Source organism: Pipistrellus hanaki (assembly GCF_964339955.1).
Source record: "Pipistrellus hanaki genome assembly, chromosome: 4".
In the NCBI taxonomy this organism is placed as follows: domain Eukaryota; kingdom Metazoa; phylum Chordata; class Mammalia; order Chiroptera; family Vespertilionidae; genus Pipistrellus; species Pipistrellus hanaki.
Window position 1 is genome coordinate 7188206 of NC_140506.1, and position 20730 is coordinate 7208935.

General features: G+C 42.1%; 1 protein-coding gene across 1 annotated transcript in view; it reads right to left on the reverse strand.

The window, feature by feature from the left end:
• MROH2B (maestro heat like repeat family member 2B) overlaps positions 1-20730 on the reverse strand; it is a gene marked incomplete at its 5' end in the record, with an annotated part of 50759 nt that overhangs the window by 15042 nt on the left and 14987 nt on the right. Inside the window, 19 exons of the mRNA XM_084880839.1 lie at positions 1183-1303; positions 1613-1702; positions 2006-2101; positions 2192-2327; positions 4096-4175; positions 4395-4514; positions 5195-5221; positions 7338-7490; positions 7993-8100; positions 9169-9285; positions 10678-10785; positions 12966-13009; positions 13576-13717; positions 14270-14310; positions 14742-14898; positions 15751-15855; positions 16609-16731; positions 18606-18679; positions 19878-19991. Coding sequence (XP_084736965.1) covers positions 1183-1303; positions 1613-1702; positions 2006-2101; positions 2192-2327; positions 4096-4175; positions 4395-4514; positions 5195-5221; positions 7338-7490; positions 7993-8100; positions 9169-9285; positions 10678-10785; positions 12966-13009; positions 13576-13717; positions 14270-14310; positions 14742-14898; positions 15751-15855; positions 16609-16731; positions 18606-18679; positions 19878-19991 — 1956 coding nt within the window. The remainder of the gene's footprint in view (positions 1-1182; positions 1304-1612; positions 1703-2005; positions 2102-2191; positions 2328-4095; positions 4176-4394; positions 4515-5194; positions 5222-7337; positions 7491-7992; positions 8101-9168; positions 9286-10677; positions 10786-12965; positions 13010-13575; positions 13718-14269; positions 14311-14741; positions 14899-15750; positions 15856-16608; positions 16732-18605; positions 18680-19877; positions 19992-20730) is intronic.

The window sequence follows — 20730 nt, forward strand, 5'->3', positions numbered from 1 at the left end:
AGCTAACTAGTGCAATGGGAACGTCAGCACTGAGTAGGCTCTTGTTGATCCCAGTTTATAGAAGTAGCTTGTTTGCTGTTCGAATGAATGGTAGTCGTTTCATTCACACACCTGAATGGGATTGATCCTGTGGAACCCAGCCCAGCAAAATTCACACAGACTTTGGAGTCACGCAGACCTGGCCTCAAAACCCAGCTCCATGAGATCAGCGGTCCAAGCTACTGGTACATTTTTAACCCCAGACCCCTCATCTCAAAACTGAGCAGCATCCGTGAGTATCAAGTGGGTATTTAATTTAGTTTCACACTTGTTACTTGTGTCTAGTAGGTGTTTATTTAATACTCATGTTCTTTCTCTCTACCATCCTCATTTGATCAATCAAGAAAGTGAGTTAAAGTGAGTAACAGATTATGGGATTTCTTCTTAACAAAGAGTGTTTGAAGACCTGTTTCTGCTGAGGGGTTGCTTTCTTTTTGACTGACTATGCCCTCACCCATCCCCTCCCACCAAATCCCAGGTTTGACTTTCAATGTCTCCAGCATTAGAACAGTGCTTGACACCTGGGAAGGCATTGGGGAAATAGTTCCTGAGTACCTGCGACAGTGAACTAAACTGAACTGAGACCACTGTGCCTGGCCTCCCTGGCTTACACACAGCTGAGCGCACTCGCTGTGGGCTGTGCTCCACGAAACACCCGCTGATGTAGCTTGGACAGGAGCCCTGATTGCTGGGCTCCGCCTGGCACTGGGGTTTTAAATTCCTTACACTGACCGACACTGCCCGTTACTCACACACACTCAGAGAGCGGACCCAGGGTCTGAGATACCAACTAGGAAACCTTCCCCAGAGTTCCCTCCTAGAGAAACAGAATGAAAGCATAACTTCCTCTGGGAGACCAGGTGATGGATACTCAAACATCCCACCCACTTTCATGGCTGCTTTGGTGTCATTATCTTTATTTCTAAAAAAGATAGTAATAGAACCACAGAGGAAGAAAGACCCAAGAGGCCAATTCCGTGACATAATTAAGGCATTAGAACTCAGAAATGGCTGAACTGAGGGAGGGAGGGAAGGAGGGAGGAAGAAGAGAAAGAGGGACAAAGAGAGAAGAGGGAACAGATGTACAAGGAGGAAAACTGGGAAGAAAACAGGCACTTTCCTCTCCATTTGTCTTTTGCTCACCTTGTATATAGAACAGAGCAATGGCCGAGCTGGCTGCGGCCTGGCGGATGGTGGGCAGGGTGTCACAGGAGTGCGGGGCCAGAAGGCCTAGCAGCGAGCTGATTTTAAAGTTCTCTGGTGCCTGCAGGACAAAGGGGCCCCGAGGGGGATAGGGTGGCTGGAGAATACCTCCAGACATTCCCAACACTGGAGAGTAAGCACCCTGATTTCTCCCTGCTGGTCCTTAGAATGAAAGGAAATCTTGGACTCTCCCTCTCAGGGCGGTGGAAAGCAGCAAGCAGACAACCAACCACATGGCTGGTCCCTGTGCTCGCCACCCTGGAAGCACTCCGTCTGGGACTGGAGGCCGCTTGGGGGAGGTTTGGGCGGAGATCCCTGCTGTTAGCAAGCAATGAAACCTACTCATTTGGGGGGAGGAGGGGGGACTCACCTCCACGTCATTGGTCAGCACTTTGGCAGCGATCTGGAAGGCTCTTTCTCTTTCCCACTCTTTTTGTGAAACAAGCCACATTCGGAGAAGCTGTTGGTCAAAGGATAAGCATCCTTTCCATTGTGTCCTTCATATCTATGCATTCATATTCTCTCTCTCTCTCTTGCCCCCCCCCCCACCCTCCCAGCCTCTGCTGCAACAGGAGCTGACCACCCCCACACTATTGCTAATGGACAGAGTAAGAGAACCACGGAATGGGCCCTCCATGGGGGCTGAGTGGGTCGGGCTGGACGTCTCCCTGCGAGGAGAAGGAGGAGGAGGTCCAGTTTGAGAGGTGCACCGGCGCACAGATTAGGGGTTCTGGGGATCAGCCTGAGCAGTGGCCCTACTCACATTGAACATTTCGTGGCAGTCTTCGGCTCTCACACTGTCCCACATCATGGTCCGCAGCAGTTTTCCTAGAGCATCCATGGACCGTTCGTAGAGAAACTGAAATCCCAGGCGAGTGGGAGGGTGAGGCCGAGGGGAGAGGGCAAGGCCCCACGGGGCTCTTCCTTCCCCGGGCCTCACCCCACGTACACTGATGTGCTCCTTGTCCTTGTCCGTCTCGCCCTCATTTCTGAGACTTTCCAGAGGCGGAAGGGGCAGCAGCCTCCGCATGTTCTCTTCCAGAATGTTCAGATTGTCATTCAGTGAGAGCAGAGGTTTCAGTTTACTGGAGTGAGAGCCACGTGAACACAGGTTAAAATGATCATATACTAAATATGTTGGGTTGAATAAGAACATGACTAAAATTAATTGGACTTGTTTCTTTGTACTCTTAAAAGTGGCTGCTAGAAAAATGTAAATGATACACGGGACTTGCATTATATTTCCACTCCACAACACTGCCCTAGAACCTAGTTAATTCTTACGTATGTTCAAGGTTTATGTATATTTGAGGTGTCTTCGAATTTGCCTCCTCTTTGTAAACAGACTGACCCCGGGTCCCTTATCTTGTCTCTCCCCGCACGCTGGGGACATTCCGTAGGTGTGCATGGAACCGGCTCCCCCCGAGGCTAACACTCTCCCAGGGCAAGGCCACATGTTGGCACTGTCCTTGTTGAACCCATCTCAGTGCCTGATACAAGGACGACACTTAATAACATGTATTAAACCAGATTGTAAACTTTTATAATTAGTTTACAAAGTTCAGAGAACACTTTTTGCATAAAGGTGTTCACCAAAATATTATTTATAGTTCTTTTTTTTAAAATATATTTTTTATTGATTTTGTACAGAGAGGAAGGGAGAGAGATAGAGAGTTAGAAACATCGATGGGAGAGAGTCATCGATCAGCTGCCTCTTGCACACCCCCTACTGGGGATATACCCGCAACCAAGGTACATGCCCTTGACTGGAATCGAACCCGGGACCTTTTCCCAAGCCGACGCTCTATCCATTGAGCCAAACCGGTTTCGGCAAAATATTATTTATAGTTCTTAAAAACAGGCCACAATCAAAAATAGCAAGAGGAGGTTGGTTAAGTAATATAAGGCACAGCTAAATAATAGGAAGACATTAAAAATGATTTTTGTTACCTCACCATAATAAAAGCCACATATAAAAGCCTACAGGTAACATACTCAAGGGTGAAAGACTGAAAACTTCCCCTCTAAGACCAGGAAAAGAATAGGATGCTGCTTCTGTTTAACATACTGCTAGGTTCGTGGTCAGCAAACTCATTAGTCAACAGAGCCAAACATCAACAGTACAACGATTGAAAATTTTTTTGAGAGCCACATATTTAAAACATAAACTTCTTCTAACACCATTTCTTCAAAATAGACTTGCCCAGGCCATGGTATTTTGTGGAAGAGCCACACTCAAGGGGCCAAAGAGCCGCATGTGGCTCGCAAGCCGCAGTTTACCGACCACAGTACTAGGAGTCTTAGCCAGGGCCATTAGGCAAAAAAAAAAAAAAAATGAAAAAATAAAATAAAATAATAGGGATAGTTTTATTGTCTTTAAAAACTTTCTATAGTTTCCAAGGTTTAACAGTGAACTTGAATGTCCTATACTGCAGCGGGGGAATGTTATTTTAAAAACTTGCTTAACATTCTTCAGGCTTATTGTTACTAGCCAACTATTGTACAATATAATAGAACTGATTAGGGCTTTCACAATTGTTTAATGGGAAGATTCAAGTTTTTCTATAGGTCAAGATCTACTAGGAAGAAAAATGCCGCTTTGCACAAAATTTCAGTCTTCACATATCAATACATCTGACTCCTCTAAGCAGCACTTCTCTCTGTCAGGCATCAAGTGACCAATCTGTCAGTTTTGCTGCTCTGGAAAGAGAGAAGGCCCCAGTTTGAAAACAACTCACTGAGGAGCTGTGTTCGTTTTGGGGAGGGGGCTCTGGAGTCTGCACTGATCTATGTCAGAAGGGGACATGGGGGAGGAACTATGTTTTTCAACGAGAACAGCAAAGATTTCTCTACCTGAGGTGTCTGATGGCAATTAAGGCTTTCCACCGAACAGGGGTAGCTAAGGAATCCAGGGGCTCGTCCCTGATGAAATCCTGCCACAGACAAGGAGGTGAAAAGTCTCAGAAAGAATCAAGGGGGTTTCCCTTCAGCAAGGACGCAGCTGCAACCTCTCTGGACCTGTGGGTGCCCTCGGGCAGAAATACAGCCGAGATCTGCTCCTTGGGACTGGCCAGTTTTACCCGCTTTTAGAAAGACAGCCCCTTGGTAATGGACTTCTCAGGGCTTTACCCAAGTCCCCTCTGCTCACTCACGAGCATGTAACCGAGCAGCAACTCCTTGTAGGAAAACTTGAACCCCTGATCTTCAGCATCTTGGACAGCAATGCCAATCTCAGTGATACTTCTTGTGAAACTCATTTGCAGATCCATGTCCTAAAGCAAAACGATTCAAGGTACAAGCAGGGGTCACAGGCAGCTCTCCCTGGTTCTATAAACGTGTGTCCTGGGGTTGAAACATGTGCCCAGAAGGAGCAAGACTCTCTGCTCCTTTCGCCATGTCTACTTCAGCATGTGCAGGGAAATTGAACAGGTCAATTTCCACTCCCCCCCCTCCCCTGACCTCCACCTGACCCATAGATTGAAGTTCCTCTAAAGTAGTGGCTTTCAAATTCCTTTGACCATAAATCACAGTAGGAAACAATTACACCCCATATTTACATACACAATATCTAGACCTATCATTTCTATCTATTTATCTATCTATCATCATCTATCTGAAATAAAAGTTTTAGGATAGTTATTACTATATGCAATGTATTTCTCATCTATTTAAGTACAAAAATGTTTCTGGTTGTGACTTATTAAATGAATCTACTGGTGGGTCACAACCCACAGTTCTAATGACCCAGCTGTAGTTTGCAGCCTAACTTCCAAACCATTTGTAACCAAATACAGCAACTTGCTCTGTCCTAGATTAGACTCTGGGATCCTGGCTTCAGAACTGGGTTAATCAGTTATATATTGGGATCCTTTCCTCTGGAAACAAAGTGCTTACTGCACTTCCAGGGAGCATGATTTGTGTTCAAATATGTAAGTTCAAATATATCACATACCTTGTTTATCACAGACATGCCCAGAACCTGAAAATGTAAAGGCAAAAGCAGATACTTAAACAGCAGTGGGAGAGTTCCAGGCCTCAACAAGAAGCCCCACCCCCTCAACCTGAAGGACACAGTGAAGCCTGAAACCCTGTCTTGCCAGAGCGCCCACTTCCTCCCCTATTTTCCAAAGTAAGGCCTGGTACACTGGCAGGAACTGTCCCTTGGGTGGGTGAGCTGGGACTATGCTACAGAGATTCCAGGCTTGATCTCAATTGGAGGAGGCTCTCCTAGACTTGGGTAGGAAAAAGGGACAGGCACTTGGCAGGAAGAGCAGTGAAAACTCCTGAAAGGACAGGTATAGGCAATGGGGTAGTTCCCCTTGGAGCTGGATACAGTCAGTTCTGCTCTAATTCTTGCTTTGAAAATGCAAATTGGTTCCAGTGCGATTGGTATGTGAGTAGTTGTAGCAGTGCTGGCTTTGTGTTTGCTTCCTTGGTTTATTGTGTTATGAGCACTCCCCATCTGAATCTGGCATTGCAACTGTCCACCAGATTTCAGATAACCTTTCTTTGTACCATGTCATAATATTTTATACTAGTAACTGTCACAATTGACTTTAGGTGTTTCTCAAGGAAAAAATTTATTTAAAAATATATTTTAAAATAGATTGTTGTTTTTTTTAAAATGGCCAATGATAGATTTTTTTGAATGTTGTGCCCCTCAGCCCATTTTCCTCATCATCCCTGAGGTTTTTCTTGTACTGTTCAGTGCGTATGGTGTGTTATAGCAAAATTGATTGTACCTTGAAAATATTCAGTCATCATCTTAAATATCTTTAACTCTTTTTCTCTTTCATTTTTGTCAAAATTTTCTTCACTGATGGACTAATAATGAATGTAACATAAAATGTTTTTTTGTTGTTATATTTTCTGTTCTTGTCATTGTGTATTAAATTTTGGGTCCATCAGAACCATCTTTTGGGGATCATGTTATACATACAGGTTCAGTGATCCATCCCGGAAGACCGTGGTCCATTAGGGATCTCTATTTACAACAGGTTCTCTGTTCTTATGCAACTGAGGTGTGAGAATCTTGACCCTATATGCCCTTCCACTGGCATATGCTTACTATATCTATATGTCATGAGCTCCCCATGGTTCCATGCTTATCACATTCACACATGCTTAAATGTCAAGGGCACAGATTTCTCAGCCAGGTGGTTTGTGGAGGGCACAGAAGATGAGATAAAGGAGCATAAGGTACAATTCCTAACACCAAGGTACTAACTATCTAATGGGAGAAGCAGATGGATACATAGTCAATGAAATCTCCCCAAATCTGGCTGTGGATAAGAATCATTCATATAACTTTAAAAAATACAGATGTCCAACTCTACCCAGACTGACTGAACCAACCTGCCTGGAACATGTGTCTGGGAAGCTACTTTGAACTTGATCCCTAGGTGACCATTAGGTGGCAACTTGGGACTAGTCAGCAAAAGGACTGAATTGACAATATGCAGAAAGCACTTTATGAAAGGTACAAAAAGTGCTACGGGGTCAGAAATAATGGGACGAATTCTAACTCAGTTTGGTGGCTCTGCATTAGAAGTAGAACACTCTTGGCATGTTTGAGGAGCGCCAGGGACCGTATGGTGGCTGGGATGAATGTGGAGGGGAAAACAGTACAACATGGGGTGGATTGGGTAGTTGATGAGTGACACATTTTATTCACTTAAAAGTACACATATAGCATTTATTTGTGAAGCATCGTTTTATGTGGCCTACAAATATTACCGTACAAAAGTTTAAACCACTATTGTTAGTATTACTTCAGAGGCTATTAGACAGAAAACTAATAAGCCAGATGCCCTGAAGTAGAATGGGAGGAATTGTTTGAAGTTCAAAAATAGGTGAGACCACTATGGGTATAATTAATCTGGAAGGCATCATGGGAGTGGTATGACATGAATGTCCCAAGATCATAGGAAAGAGGTAATTTACCTGACCCTGTGTCATAATAAACTTTTCTGTTCCCAGATGTTCTCATCTTCCAAACATACCAGATCCTACCTTGGTTTGGCCTGTTCCTTTGAGCATGAAGATTCCCAGGGAACCCCAGTCTGGAAATCGAGGCAGCCTGTCAGGGTCGTTACCTGACAGCATTGGCCATAGAGATACAGGACCTGGGATACGATGTCTTGATCAAGCCTGCGGAGGAGCTGACCCTTGGGAGCATGGAGGGCCACGGCCCCATAAATCACCATGACATCAGTCTTGCTCAGGCCCTTTTTCCCATAAAAAAGACCCTGAAGACAAGGAGAATATGAAAAACCTGACTGAAGGGGTTTACTTTATCTCATGTCTTTTCCTAATTCTAGGGATGACTATAGGGGCTAAGAAACAAGCCTGGGATGATTAAAAATCTATCTAAAACGGGTACTCTTGTTTGTCCTAATTTAAACACCCTGGACTGTGTTGTGGCTATATCAGGCTTTAATAGAGCTACCTGTGAGAAGCTTGTGCTAATTTTTACTCATTAAATTTATCTCTGTCACGGGAAGCAGGGCATTCACAATGGAAATTGTCTATGAGGCCTGAACAGCTGGTAGGGACAAACGTAGGCCCACACAAAGCTCCTTGGGGCCTTGTGGGCCAGCATTGGTGACAGAAAATAGAGCAGTGTTGTTCTCTAGCTGGTAATTCTATAGGGCACGCTGCCCCACAGTCCTAACCTGGGCTAAAGACTTGGGGAAGGAGTAAGTATCATAGGACCAAAAGCTTTGGAGAAGGCGTGTGTGTTCCTTTTACCTTACATCGATTCATGAAACGCTTCTCCCGATCTTGGAATGTTTTCAGGACTTTTAAAACAATATCAAAGTGGTTCTCGGCACAATATCCTAAAATAGATGTTATTCCCTAAAAATCAGAAAAGATATGATATTTGGAGTTTAACCATTCACTTACTCAATACATACTTATTGAGCATCAATTATGTGTCAGGCTCTTTTCTAGGTCCTGGGCATGCAAAAGTAAAAGGATATACACCAAACTCCTTGTGGATTTTACAACCAGGTGAAGTATTAGATAAAACAAGTTCAGTTAATGTAAATATATAGTATTTTGATGGCAATATGTGCTATAGAGAAAAGAGAAACAGAAAAAGGACTGCAGGTTGGGGGGAGTTTGTAATTTGTTTATTATTTTTTAAGTCCTCACCCAAGGATATGTTCATAGACAAGAGAGAGAGAGAGAGAGAGAGAGAGAGAGAGAGAGAGAGAGAGAGAGAGAGAGAGAGAAGAGAGAGAAGAGAAAAGAGAGAAACATCAATCAGTTGCCTCTCATACTCATCCCAACTGGGGACTTAACCCACACCCTTGGTAGGTGGCCTGACCTGGTGGTATCTGGACATTTAATATGGGGGAAAGAAACCTAAGCACCATGGAATTTCTGAGAGGAGAGTATATAACACAACCCAATAATTATTTTATACTTAGGTGATCTTATTAACCTGGGGAGTTTATTTTTTTAATACACATTCTCTTGTTCTTCCACATTCATATATGCTCTCCAGCCCAGGCTAGGGTAGGGAATAGGTCAAAGTGCTTTGTAAAAGCTCTCCAGGTTATACTTATATTCTCTCTAGGTTGAAAATCATTGGTATATAACATTATTTTCAGCTTGTAAACTCAGTGGTTTTGATATTTATGATCAAACTCAAGTTATAAAGCCAATGTCAAAATATATCGAAGATACTCTTGTTAGGTAAGAAGCATTAAAATTCATTTTTCAATATTTTTACAAAGTTGGTTAAATAATGAAACACCGATATTTAAACATGGTTGTGCCATTTTCTTCTGAAAAATTCTGTTGGGCTACTTTGACTGTATTCCTGGATAATTCTGGGTAAGTAAGACATTATCAGAAAACTGTCAGATGGAATTAATTATCATTGTCATAAGAGGAAATGGAGAGAAAGGGCCCCACCTGTCGTTGATCCCCAAGTTGGCTGGGATCAATCAGATATTCCTTAATCTGTGAGCTTACAAAGTTTGTATCTTGGCAGGATGCTAAGGTGGTTCCCAAGGCTTTCCAAAGGAATTTCTGCAAAACAAAGGACAAGCAACAGAATGTTAAGCAAGACTTGGATGACTTAATATACTTGATCCCATGGAGACCTCATAACACCATAACCCCCAGAGGTGGGTATCAACTCTGTTTCATCGGTCAGTGTACTGAGACTCCAGGCAGGTTAAGTAATTTACCTAAAGCTGCATAGGTAGCAAGGAGCAGAAAGTGGCTTCATACAATGCGGAGGGTTAGGTCGAGGCCAGTTGGAGACAGAGGAATAAAAGAACAGGCCTTAGAGCATTCTTTTAGCTCTAAGTTTTTAAAACTGTAGTAGATCCTTTTCTGATGGCCAGCCTCACACAACTGGCCCAATGGAAACTATGACCCAAGCTATGTGCTAAGTGCTAGGGTGGGGCTGCTACTGAACTTCCAGTAGTCATTAGTCTCCCTTCTCTAGAACAGAACTGCTGGATTTCAGTCAGGAGCATGTCTATCTTGAAGACACTATGCTCCTCAGTGTTGCTCTCAGACAGCTATGGGCCTGTAATGTGGTCAAATGCGAGGTGAAGAGAAGGTAGCATTTCTCTAACAAGTCTTCCCTCTTTTTATTTTATTTTATTTTATTTTATTTTATTTTATTTTATTTTATTTTATTTATTTTATTTTATTTTATTTTATTTTATTTTATTTTATTATTTTATTTTATTTTTCTCCCCTCTGTACTTTTCTATTTATTTTGCTTTTTAAAATTCTTTATTTTTTAAAGTATTACATATGAATCCCTTTTCCCCCATTGACCTCTTTCTGCTCGTTCCTACCCCTTAGCACATGCCCTCAACCCCCCCCCCCCACTTCTGACTGTGTCCATGGCTAATGCTTATATGCATGTATACAAACAAGTCCTTTGGTTGATCTCTCACACACATCCCCCTCCTCACGTGCACCATGCGTGAGACCCCCCTCTCCTCCCCCCCCCACCCCCCGCCTGCCTTCCCTTTGAAGTTGGATAGTCTGTTCAATGCTTTTATGTCTCTGGGTCTATTTTAGTTCATTAGTTTATGCTGTTCATTATATTCCACCTCTCTCTCTCTCTCTCTCTCTCTCTCTCTCTCTCTCTCTCTCTCTCTCTCTCTCTCTCATTGATTTCAGAGAGGAAGGGAGAGAGAAAGATAGAAACATCAATGGTGAGAGAGAATCCTTGGTCAGCTGCCTCCTGCATGACCCCTACTGAGGATCAAGCCTGCCACCCAGGCATATGTCCTAACTGGTAATCATACCATGACCCCCTGGTTCTTAGGTCGCTCAACCACTGAAACACACAGGCCGGGCTCCTCCCTCTTTGTGGTTGCAGTATAGTTGAATTGGAACTCGAGCAGCCATTTCACATTATAAGGTAGAGCTAAGGCCCCTTAACTGGACACCAACCTTCTCAATGGAGGTGCTGCTGTAACTGCCCATTTGCTGGTTGAAATCTCGACTCAGCTGAATGGTCCAGGCTATGTCACTGATCTCCCATAAAGACTCTCTGAGCAACTGTGGAAGGAGGTGGAAGTCAGATATAGATGTGACTGTTTAGTGTGCTTTCTTGATACTTAGTACCTTATTTTTCAAAAGTATAAATATGTATTAAATAGGATTATTCCATTTCCCATATAAAAATGAGTTACTTTGGGACTTTGTATCTTGTTTTATTTTAAAAGCCACATTCTTTTATGTTCTGAATTTCCATTAAGAGTAAATCACACAGAACGTGGTAGTCACTACAGGTAAGTGCCTTTTCCTTTCTTTGCAAGTAAAAATTGCTTAAATACTTAAAAAAGGATATTTTTGGAGCAAAGAAATGAATGTCTTTAAGAACCAATTACATATACAGGCACTTTTTGCTAACTTCAACTCTAGTAACTAAATATTCCTAGCTTCACCAATTGTTCTGAGCCAAGGCCACGGCCAGCCATCTGAACCTATGTTCTTCTTCATTGAACAATGCATACAAAGGTGTTTTTGTCTTTTTGGAGGACAACATCCATTGCATTTTCTAAAAACCATTATAACCATTATTCTCTACTTTAAGCCTACGGAAGGACACAATGTTAAAGCCAATGAAACACTCTGTGTGCATTTTCGTAATAGGAACTCATTCAGTGAGTTGATCCTTGGAAGGGAAAAATGAAACAGCCTTGGGAGTTTGAGGGAAGAAGGCACATGCAATCAGTTTTGGAAGAAGGCTAGAAGCATATTCAAGACTGCAAGAGGGCAAGAAACTGTCTCAAGGCTTCAGAAAACCTTCCTTCCTGGTAAGAACAGTTACTGTAAAATGGTAGCAGGAAAACATAAGGTATGAATTTTGATGGGGATGGGGGAGATAAAAGAAACTGGAATGAGGAGAAGAGGTAGATGCTAGAATTAAGGACCAGGAGAGTAGACAGTGGTTCTCACATCTCATATTGGGTAAGAATCATCATGGGAATCAAAAGGTATCTCCTCTCTCCCCCAACCCCCCCCCAGATTCTGATTCTGAAAGGGGTGGTAATAAGTTACTGAAAATCGACATTTTAAAAGAAGCCATATGTCAGTTACCAGATAGTCATGGCATGCAAAGTCCAGCATATGGAATTTGGTCAATAATATTGTACTTGAAATATTGGGAGGGATATTAAGTATATGATTGTCTAACTACTGTGCTGTACACCTAAAACAACACAAAAGAATACTGAAAGTAAACTGTAATTGAAAGAATATTCCCAAATAAAGAAAAATAAAGGAAACTGTATGTAATTGCCCTGTAGGTGCTTTATAAACCGACATCCTGCTAGATGCAAAGCTCCCTGCTCATTGTGGCCTTGACCTTCTGCAGGCTCCTGAAACCAAAACCCTCCCTGGAAAGCCAATGCACAACTCTTGGCTGAAATTCGCAATTTGGGGAATTTGGCATCATTTGGGGTATGAAAAAAGAGGATTTTTTTTTCTGAAGAAGGGGCTTAATGTGGCCTTTTTGTTGTTGGAAATCAGGAAAAAGACAGTGAGAAGCAGATAGAGAAGAAAATGTAATTGCATTTAGAAGTAGAAATTTTGCTAATCTCAGTTTCTTTAAAAAAAAATATATATATTTTTTATTTCAGAGAGAGGAAGGGAGAAGGAGAGAGAGATAGAAACATCCATAATGAGAAACATCAATTGGCTGCCTCCTGCACACCCCCTACTAGGGATCAAGCCTGCAGCCTGGGCATGTGCCCTAACTGGGAATCTAACCATGACCTCCTGGTTCACGAGTCAATGCTCAAACACTGAACCATGCGAGCTGGGCTCAATTTCTTTATATGAAGGTAAAAGAATGCAATTGCAAGGAGAGAGAGAGGGAGGGAGGGAGGGAGGGAGGGAGGGAGGGAGGGAGGGAGGGAGGGAGAGAGAGAGAGAGAAAACAAACACCTGAAAATTGGAGAAGATTTAAGACCCAGAGAAAAATATTAGTAAGTATAATATACAAAACTGTCTTAAACTCTTAATCAAATTGGAGATTAAATATTGTTATTCAGATTATGGCAATTTAAAGACCATAATTCTTAAGTGATTACTTCTAAGATCATAGTCCTTTTCCTAAGAAAAGAAAATCCTGATTACTGCCCTGTGGAATCCAGTTCTTTTTGGTTAAGATGGGTGACTTCGGCTGATTTTTTCACCCCATCATCAACAATTCATCTAGCCGCCACCCTTACCTGAAGCAGCATGGCTTCCCATAGTGCGATGCTAACAATCTTCCCTAAAAAAAGAAAGGATACAATAACTGCCCCAGAAATGAAGACTAAGTTTCCCCCCTTACAAGGTCCCCAGTGGATGCTGCAGTTCCATGTCAAGCTTTGTCTTTACACAGGAGGATTATTTCAGATGAAATTACCATACTGTCAACTTTCAAGTGCTAGTCAGGTGGGCAGAGGGTCATCAATCCATGACGAAATCTAGGCTTTTTGCCAATTTCAACAGTCACTACTGAAATGACTAGATTTCAATATTTTAACATGGAGGAAAAATAACTTTTCAGAACAATACCAAAAGAGAGTTTCTCTAAGACCAGAGGAAGACCAGGGCAGAAGTCAAAGTTCCTGCAAAGGATGTTGCCCACTTGGTCCCTTTCTAGCACAAGTGTTTTGTAGAGAAATAGAACATGAGCAATCAAATCAAGGAAAAAATATCGGTGTCCACCTTGTATATCAAGTTCATTGCTTTTACTGCCTAAAATGAACAACGATGGCTTTAGACAGAGAAGTGGTGCCTCATTTCTCTGTGTTTTTGCCTCCTCGGATCAAGACCGGGTCCCCCTCCCTGTACCTTCCAGAGGATGCAGGAGCTCAGGTAGGAGTGTTTTCCACAGGTTTACCAAATTTGGGTGGATTATATCAGGTATTAGTTTCAGAAGTCCTATTGCACCAATCCCACATAATTTCCCTACACTGGCGAGCACAGATATTACCTGTGAGATAGAAGAGAAAATACTGGTCAACTCAGGGGGATTTTCTTTCTTTCTTTCTTTCTTTTTTTTTTTTTTTTTTTTTTTTACAGTTGTCCTGAATTCACTTGATTCCTACATTAGCTAATCTTTTAACACCAGTCTGTTCTCACCTATTTCAGAGCAGGAATCAATGAAAGGTGCCGACACTGTAGATATATTTATTAATTAAATAAGGGCACGTGGAACAAATGCTTGAGTAAATGATACATATGGAGCAAACAAGAGAATGCAATCTAAGTAATAGATGTGGAAGTTGTTCCAATGGCACTTATGGATCAGATTCACTCTATGATTATTTTAAAATAAAAAAGTTTAACAAGCATTTCAGAGTGAGAAGATAATCTAACCAATTACATAGTTTCACGAGTGTCATTAGTTCAGCAGAATATTTACTATGCCTTCAGTGTTTCTTTTGGTTTGGAGTCTTTGTAATGTTTATTAGCATTTGCTTGGACCCGAGTTGCTGATATTGGCTTCCACTTATCCCACATTGGTTTTTCGTAACTCACTCACCAGAAGTCTGGCCAGGAGCTGCTGTGGTGAAGGAAGTTTCACTAGAAAGAGAAAGCAAGGTGCAAATTTGTAGGGGCTAGCAAATTTCAGATTGGGTTGGGTATATTATCAAAGCCCTATGGCCTTTCTGGAAATGAGTCTCAGATAAGAGAAATGTTTTATCTTTTAGAAAATATGTTTTTATTGATTTTTAGAGAGAGAGGAAGATTTTTGGAGAGACAAAGAGAGAGGAAGATTTTGAGAGAGAGAGAGAGAGAGAGAGAGAGAGAGAGAGAGAGAAATATTGATGTGAGAGAGAAACATTGATTGTCTGCCTCCTGCACACACGCCCACTATTGGGGATCCAGCATATAACCCAGGCATGTTTCCTGACTGGGAATGGAACCAGCAACCTTTTGGTGCATGGGATGATGCTCAACCAACCAACTGAGCCACACTGGCCAGGGCTTGCTTTGTTTTTGAATGTACAAACCAACTCCTGTAGAAATGACAAGGGCTGTTGACTGTGGGGCATTCTTCTTCTTTCTCTCCTCTGCCATAACCAGGCTCCGGATGATGTTGAACAGGCAGTCCAGAGTTCCCGTGTATTCTGCAGGTACCACAAAAGTCAGGATTCGTGGCCATAGCACCTGTGGGAAACAGGCCAAGATGCAGGATGGCTCATGCTTTTCCATAACTTCTCCTTGGTCCTCACTGATTTAGAAATTTCCCCCCACCTGTTATTTTGCTCTACAGGCCAAATCAGAATGAAGTCATTGAACAAGATCTCTGCACAGCACATCCACATTAGCTGCTAGTTGCAGTGAGTGTTGGTCGGCGGCGTCTCTCCATGGGGTTGTTGCTGGAATTGGGGGCAGGTCAGTGGATTCTTCATGTGAGGAAGTGTTGTAGGCACTACATCTCTGGGTTCTCCTCTCAAGTGCTCCCATTTGGGAATAGCCTCTGACCCGCTTGAACTGGTCTTTGATGGACTCCTGGATGCACCAGGTATTTCTGGTCTGGTGACTATCCCTGACTTTTGTGATTTAGCTTACGGAAAATACAGATTTCCAAGGCGCCTACCCAGAGGGTCAGATTCTATTAGGCTTCAAGGGAAGCCAAAGAATGTGTGCTTTGTCTACCTCCCCAGAGGAATGGGCGTGTTTAGCAGCCACTGCTTTGAACCACCGTCATTATCTAATAGCTTATCTAGGAATGTTAGGGGAAGAAAAGAGATGATATATAAAGGTGCTGATAAATGGCCAATTGCTATCCAGAGAGAAGACATTATTTAATTAATGAATTGAATACCGGTCTTTGAGGAAATACTATGTGCTGGGCACTGGGCATCACAATCACCTTGCTCTCATCAAAACATCAGAAAGCTGTTTTGGTTTGGTTTGCTCTCGTCAAAACGTTAGAAAGCTGATGACACAGGAGAAGCAGGCAGAGCTTTAGAAGGGCAATCGAAGTAACTGTTGGTGGCGACAAAGACCCCTTACCTGAGGCATCCCAATGACCAGCGGGTCCAGCCTTTTTAAGACCTCCAAGCTTGTTGCTCGGACAGATTTCTCTCCCTCTTCGTCCTCATGGGAGTTAGGTTTCTCCTTCAAGAAACATGAAACAGGCCACTTGTTCAGAATCCCTGCCATGGGCCCCTCCGACTGCATGTGTTGACTGTTCAGACTGCGGGGTGGAGGATAGGATGCAGCCACTCAACCTAAGGGGCTCATGGAGCCTGGCCAGCTTGGTCCTCAGCATCTAATCCCTATTTTCAAAGGCTTCTTGGAGGAATGGGTGGGGAAAAACACCCTTGACTGAAGCAGAAAAGCAAAAATTATGAGGACTCCTAAGCTGCAGATATTCTCTCTCTCTCTCTCTCACTCAGGCCTTTGCCATTTTCTCTGGGACAAAAAATTTCAAAGACAATGCTTCCAAGTGGACTCCGGTTTCAGTTGTGATGAACTTGCTAAGATCTCTGAGACCTTACACATGTGCTTTCCCCACTGCTCAAAGGGAAGAAGGCATCTCCAGGGCAGCAAGTATCCTCATGTCTTATGTTCCCTAAACAACTCCTTGCTCGGCCTCTCTCCATACCACCCCCAGGCCTTGGAGGCCAGGTTGCCCCTCCTTAGGGAACACTGTGGTTTAATTACTTGGTTTCAGTTAAGCCAGAAGTGATGCCAGTGGAAAGGGAACTGATTGCCCTAGAGGCTGAAAAACTATCGCTAGAAGCATTGAGAGTGAAACCTAGCTTCTAAATCAGGCATTGAGTCACACCCTGGGCATTTCTTCTAAAACCCAGTTGAGTCAACCGAACTTGTTACAAGGCAGCGCTCAAAAGTGCACCCTCTCCCTACCAGGTTCCTGTTGCATGTTACAAACTGGGAGAAGATATAGTCGATGAGCGGCCAGCCTTCCCGGGCTTCAATGTAGCTTTTCTCACACATGCTTTGGATGAGGAGGAGGGTGGAATTTCTTACCTGGAGTCAGAAAAATGCATTTGCAACGACTGACTATGTTGGGCAGAATGGAAATTTAACTTCTCTTATTCTTTAACCTTCATGGATCATTTAGTGAAAATATTTTCTTAAAGGGGATATAAAATGAACAATGTTACTATAATCCAGGGGTCTTCAAACTACGGCCCGCGGGCCACATGCGGCCCGCAGAGGAGTCTGATCCGGCCCGCCAGGTTTTTTGGGCAGTGAGCGCAGCCGAGGTGTTACAGTAGGAATTAGTAGTTCATATAGTTCGGCCCTCCAGCTCTCTGAGGGACCGTGATCTGGCCCCCAATTTAAAAAGTTTGAGGACCCCTGCTATAATCTAACCAAAATCTGTTCTTCTTAGCTCCCAAGACATATCCTTTATTTTGATATATTCTAGAATATAGGTAACTATGGGCTAAAACACTGACTCACTTTTAAAATCCTCAACGAAAGATAGCACATTGAAGTCAGGTTCCACAGTCCCTCACCCACCAACTGAAAATCCAAAAAACTCGGAAAAGTGAGATTTTGTGTTTTTTTTGTTTTGTTTTGTTTTGTTTTTTTTAAATTTGGTGCCAACTCATTAGCAGCAAACCCCAAACTGAACTGTTTTAAAGCTATTTGTAATCTTTACTTCCTTTATGTAGTGTGTCTATCTACACATTTCCCTGCAGAAATATTAAATGGGTTTGACTGTATGGGTTATTGTCATGGTAATGATTTTCTAAAATCTGAAAATTCTGAATCCTGAAATATGTCTGGCCTCAGGGACAGGAATGGGGGATTATGAACCCTGTTACAAGTTTTCATCAATTTGGTTTCCTTAGTTTATTGGATCACTTTTCTGGAGGAAGGAGAGCTCAGATCTAATTCCCTAGTGCAGTGGTCAACACGGCTCGAGAACCACATACGGCTCTTTGGCCCCTTAAGTGTGGCTCTTCTACAAAGTACCACGTGTGGGCGTGCACGAACAGTGCGATTGAAACTTCGTGTTCCACGTGCAGAAGTTGGTTTTTGGCTCTCAGAGGAAATTTCAATCATTGTACTGTTGATATTTGGCTCTGTTGACTAATGAGTTTGCTGACCACTGCCTTAGTGAATGGGGTCTTTTAATGGAGGGAGGGAAGAAAAGGATGATTTGGAACGGGGAGGCAGAGCTACATGGTGGCAATTAGCAAAACGGTCACCCACTAGTCTACCCAAGTGAAGAAAAAAGAGGTTCACTGTCTTTCTGTTTTTGCCTGAGGAGCTGGCCTTCCTTAAAGTTTCTGTGCTCTTTTATTCTACCCTAAAATCTAGTAGTTAATTAATTGGTCTGGCCAATTACTAGGTCAGGTTTTTTCATCTAACCACTCCATTTTTGCATAACTTTTATTTTGAACACAGTCACAGTCAATCAAAGCTTCTTAGGGGAATTTTCTTCATTGGTTTCTATGTAGGGCTCTAATCCAAATGAAATAGGATTTTCATACAAAAATTATAATTGCTAATTTTTAAACATTCGTGTCAGCGTAAGTTCTACATCTTTCCTAACATGAACGACTTTGATCAAATAATCTGGAACTATTGAGCAACCTATTTAATGCAAGACTCGCTGTAGGTACTCCATGCTTGGAAAACAGGATGTCTATGCACAGAACAATGCTCAGGGGTTATTATTTTTTGGAGGAAGATACATTATAACTAACTATTTTTAGAATTCTATCTTGATTTGGTTTATCTTTTGGAGGAAAAATAGAGTTCTTTGACTAATAGAATTGATCAAAGTTCTTTATAATGCAATCTCATAAGTAAAACCTTAAACAGTCAACACTGTTTACTCCTAAAACTACCACCAACTGAATAAAAGTCCCCATTAATTTTCTTACTTTTATACTGAGGTCACCCATGACACCTTTGACTGCTCTTTCGATTGAAATGATCTGATCCCTCAAGTTGGGCTCTGAAAGACAGAGGTGAAATGGATGGCATGATTAAGTAGGAGTATAGTATGTTCTAGGATTGATGAAAACCCACTATGGTATACATATTTGTAAAGTCTCTTGTCCTTAACATGTTATCTCTTTTATCTCTTCATTTCCAACTCTTTAAAGATGTTGATTGCTTTCTTTGCTCCGTATTATATTTGGTTTCATCTTATTCAAAATGAAGTTAGAGTCCAAAGTGAATTCAATCCATCACACCCAATAGATCAACTCTAAATTTTGTGAAACTATTTCATATTTCTTGTTTGATTTTTCAATAAATACCAATGATAACTGAATTTTAAAAACTACAATGATGTAGTGCAAAAATAATTACTGTATTTTATAAATCCAAGATATCATTAACTTTATGAGGCACCATTATTTTATAGTGCATAAAAAACACTATAGTGGCTGATTATCATTTAAAATGCTGTAAATTATAAGATACTAGAGGTTCTGTGCACAAAATTCATGCACCCTGTGGGATCTGGCCTAAACTGGCAGTTGGACAATTCTCTCACAATCCGGGACTGCTGGCTCCTAACCACTCCCCTGCCAGCCTGATCATCTCTAACCACCTCTGCCTGCTGGCTTGATTGCCCCCTTAGCCTCTAACTACTCTCCCCTGCCAGCCTAATTGACTCTAACTGTCCTCCCCCTGCTGGCCTTATTGACCCTAACCACCTCTGCTTCAGCCCCTGCCACCCTGGCTTTGTCTGGAAGGATGTCTGGAAGATGTCTGGTCTAATTAGCATATTACCCTTTTATTAGTATATAGATGTTCCAATATCATGAAAATATGTGCTTCTTGGAATTAAAAATATGATACTTTATTAAATTCTGCTCTTTTCTAAATGAACTAATCTCTAGAATATTACGAATTCTTCTTACTTGTTTATTGGGCGACTTAACCAGCTTACCAGGTCTTCTAAATTAAATTTGCAAGTATTCTACTCTTCCTTCTCAACTCATTAGGTAAATATAATAAAAGAAGAGAGGTAACTGAAAATGCCTGCTTAAAAATAATAGATTGTAGACATTGAGGAAGATAGAGTTTCACTTGAATATAATGTTCTATAAATATCCCAAAGTCATAGGATAGGATTAGAGCATCGGATTCAATTTTCTTCCTGGTACAAAATAAACTACTCTGGCTTCATCCCTATTACTTACCTCCAGCTTTGACAGCCAATCGCAACAAAGTCAAGATCCCCTTTCGAGTGACTTCATTATTACTTCTTATTTGTTCATCAAAAAATTCCATCAGGTCTGCAGGATTGGAATGGGCTGCAGGTTTAAGAAATACTTGCATCACAAGAACTCATTTTCTTTGCTGTTTTTTTTTTTTTTTAAAAAAATATTTTTTATTGATTTCAGAGAAGAAGGGAGAGGGAGAGACAGAAACATCAGTGGTGAGAGAGAATCATTGACTGGCTGCCTCCTGCACACGCCATGCTGAGGGTTGAGCCCACAACTCAGACATATGCCCTGACAGGGAATCAAACCATGATTTCCTGGCTCACAGGTAAATGCTCAACCACTGAGCCACACCATCCAGGCACAAGTAAAATATTTGTGACTGGGAATAAGGGAATTATGTGAGGATTGTCAAAGTCACTGTTAGGTTGGTAGGTAGATTTTATGATGTTCTTGCTTCTATGGTATCACAGAAATAACGAAGCAGCTTGATTACTAAGAGAACTGTCTTGACCTGGGCCCACTCCTGTTCAGATCTGTGAATGTGATTTCATTTTGAAAAATAGGTTCTTTGCAGATGGAATCAAGTTAAGCTTAATTGGCAGAAATCATTAGGGTGGGCCCTAACTGAATAGGGTTGATGCCTTTATAAGAAAAGGAGAGGAGACACGGGGCCACAAGAACACCTTGTGAACACGGAGGCAGAAGTCGGAGTGATGCTCACCAGCTTTGGAGATAAAGAGAAACATGGGTAGGGTAGAAAGCAGGGAACAGTGAGGAAAGAACTGGTTAGGGTAACGCAGTTTGGCTTTGAAATTGTCAGAGTTAA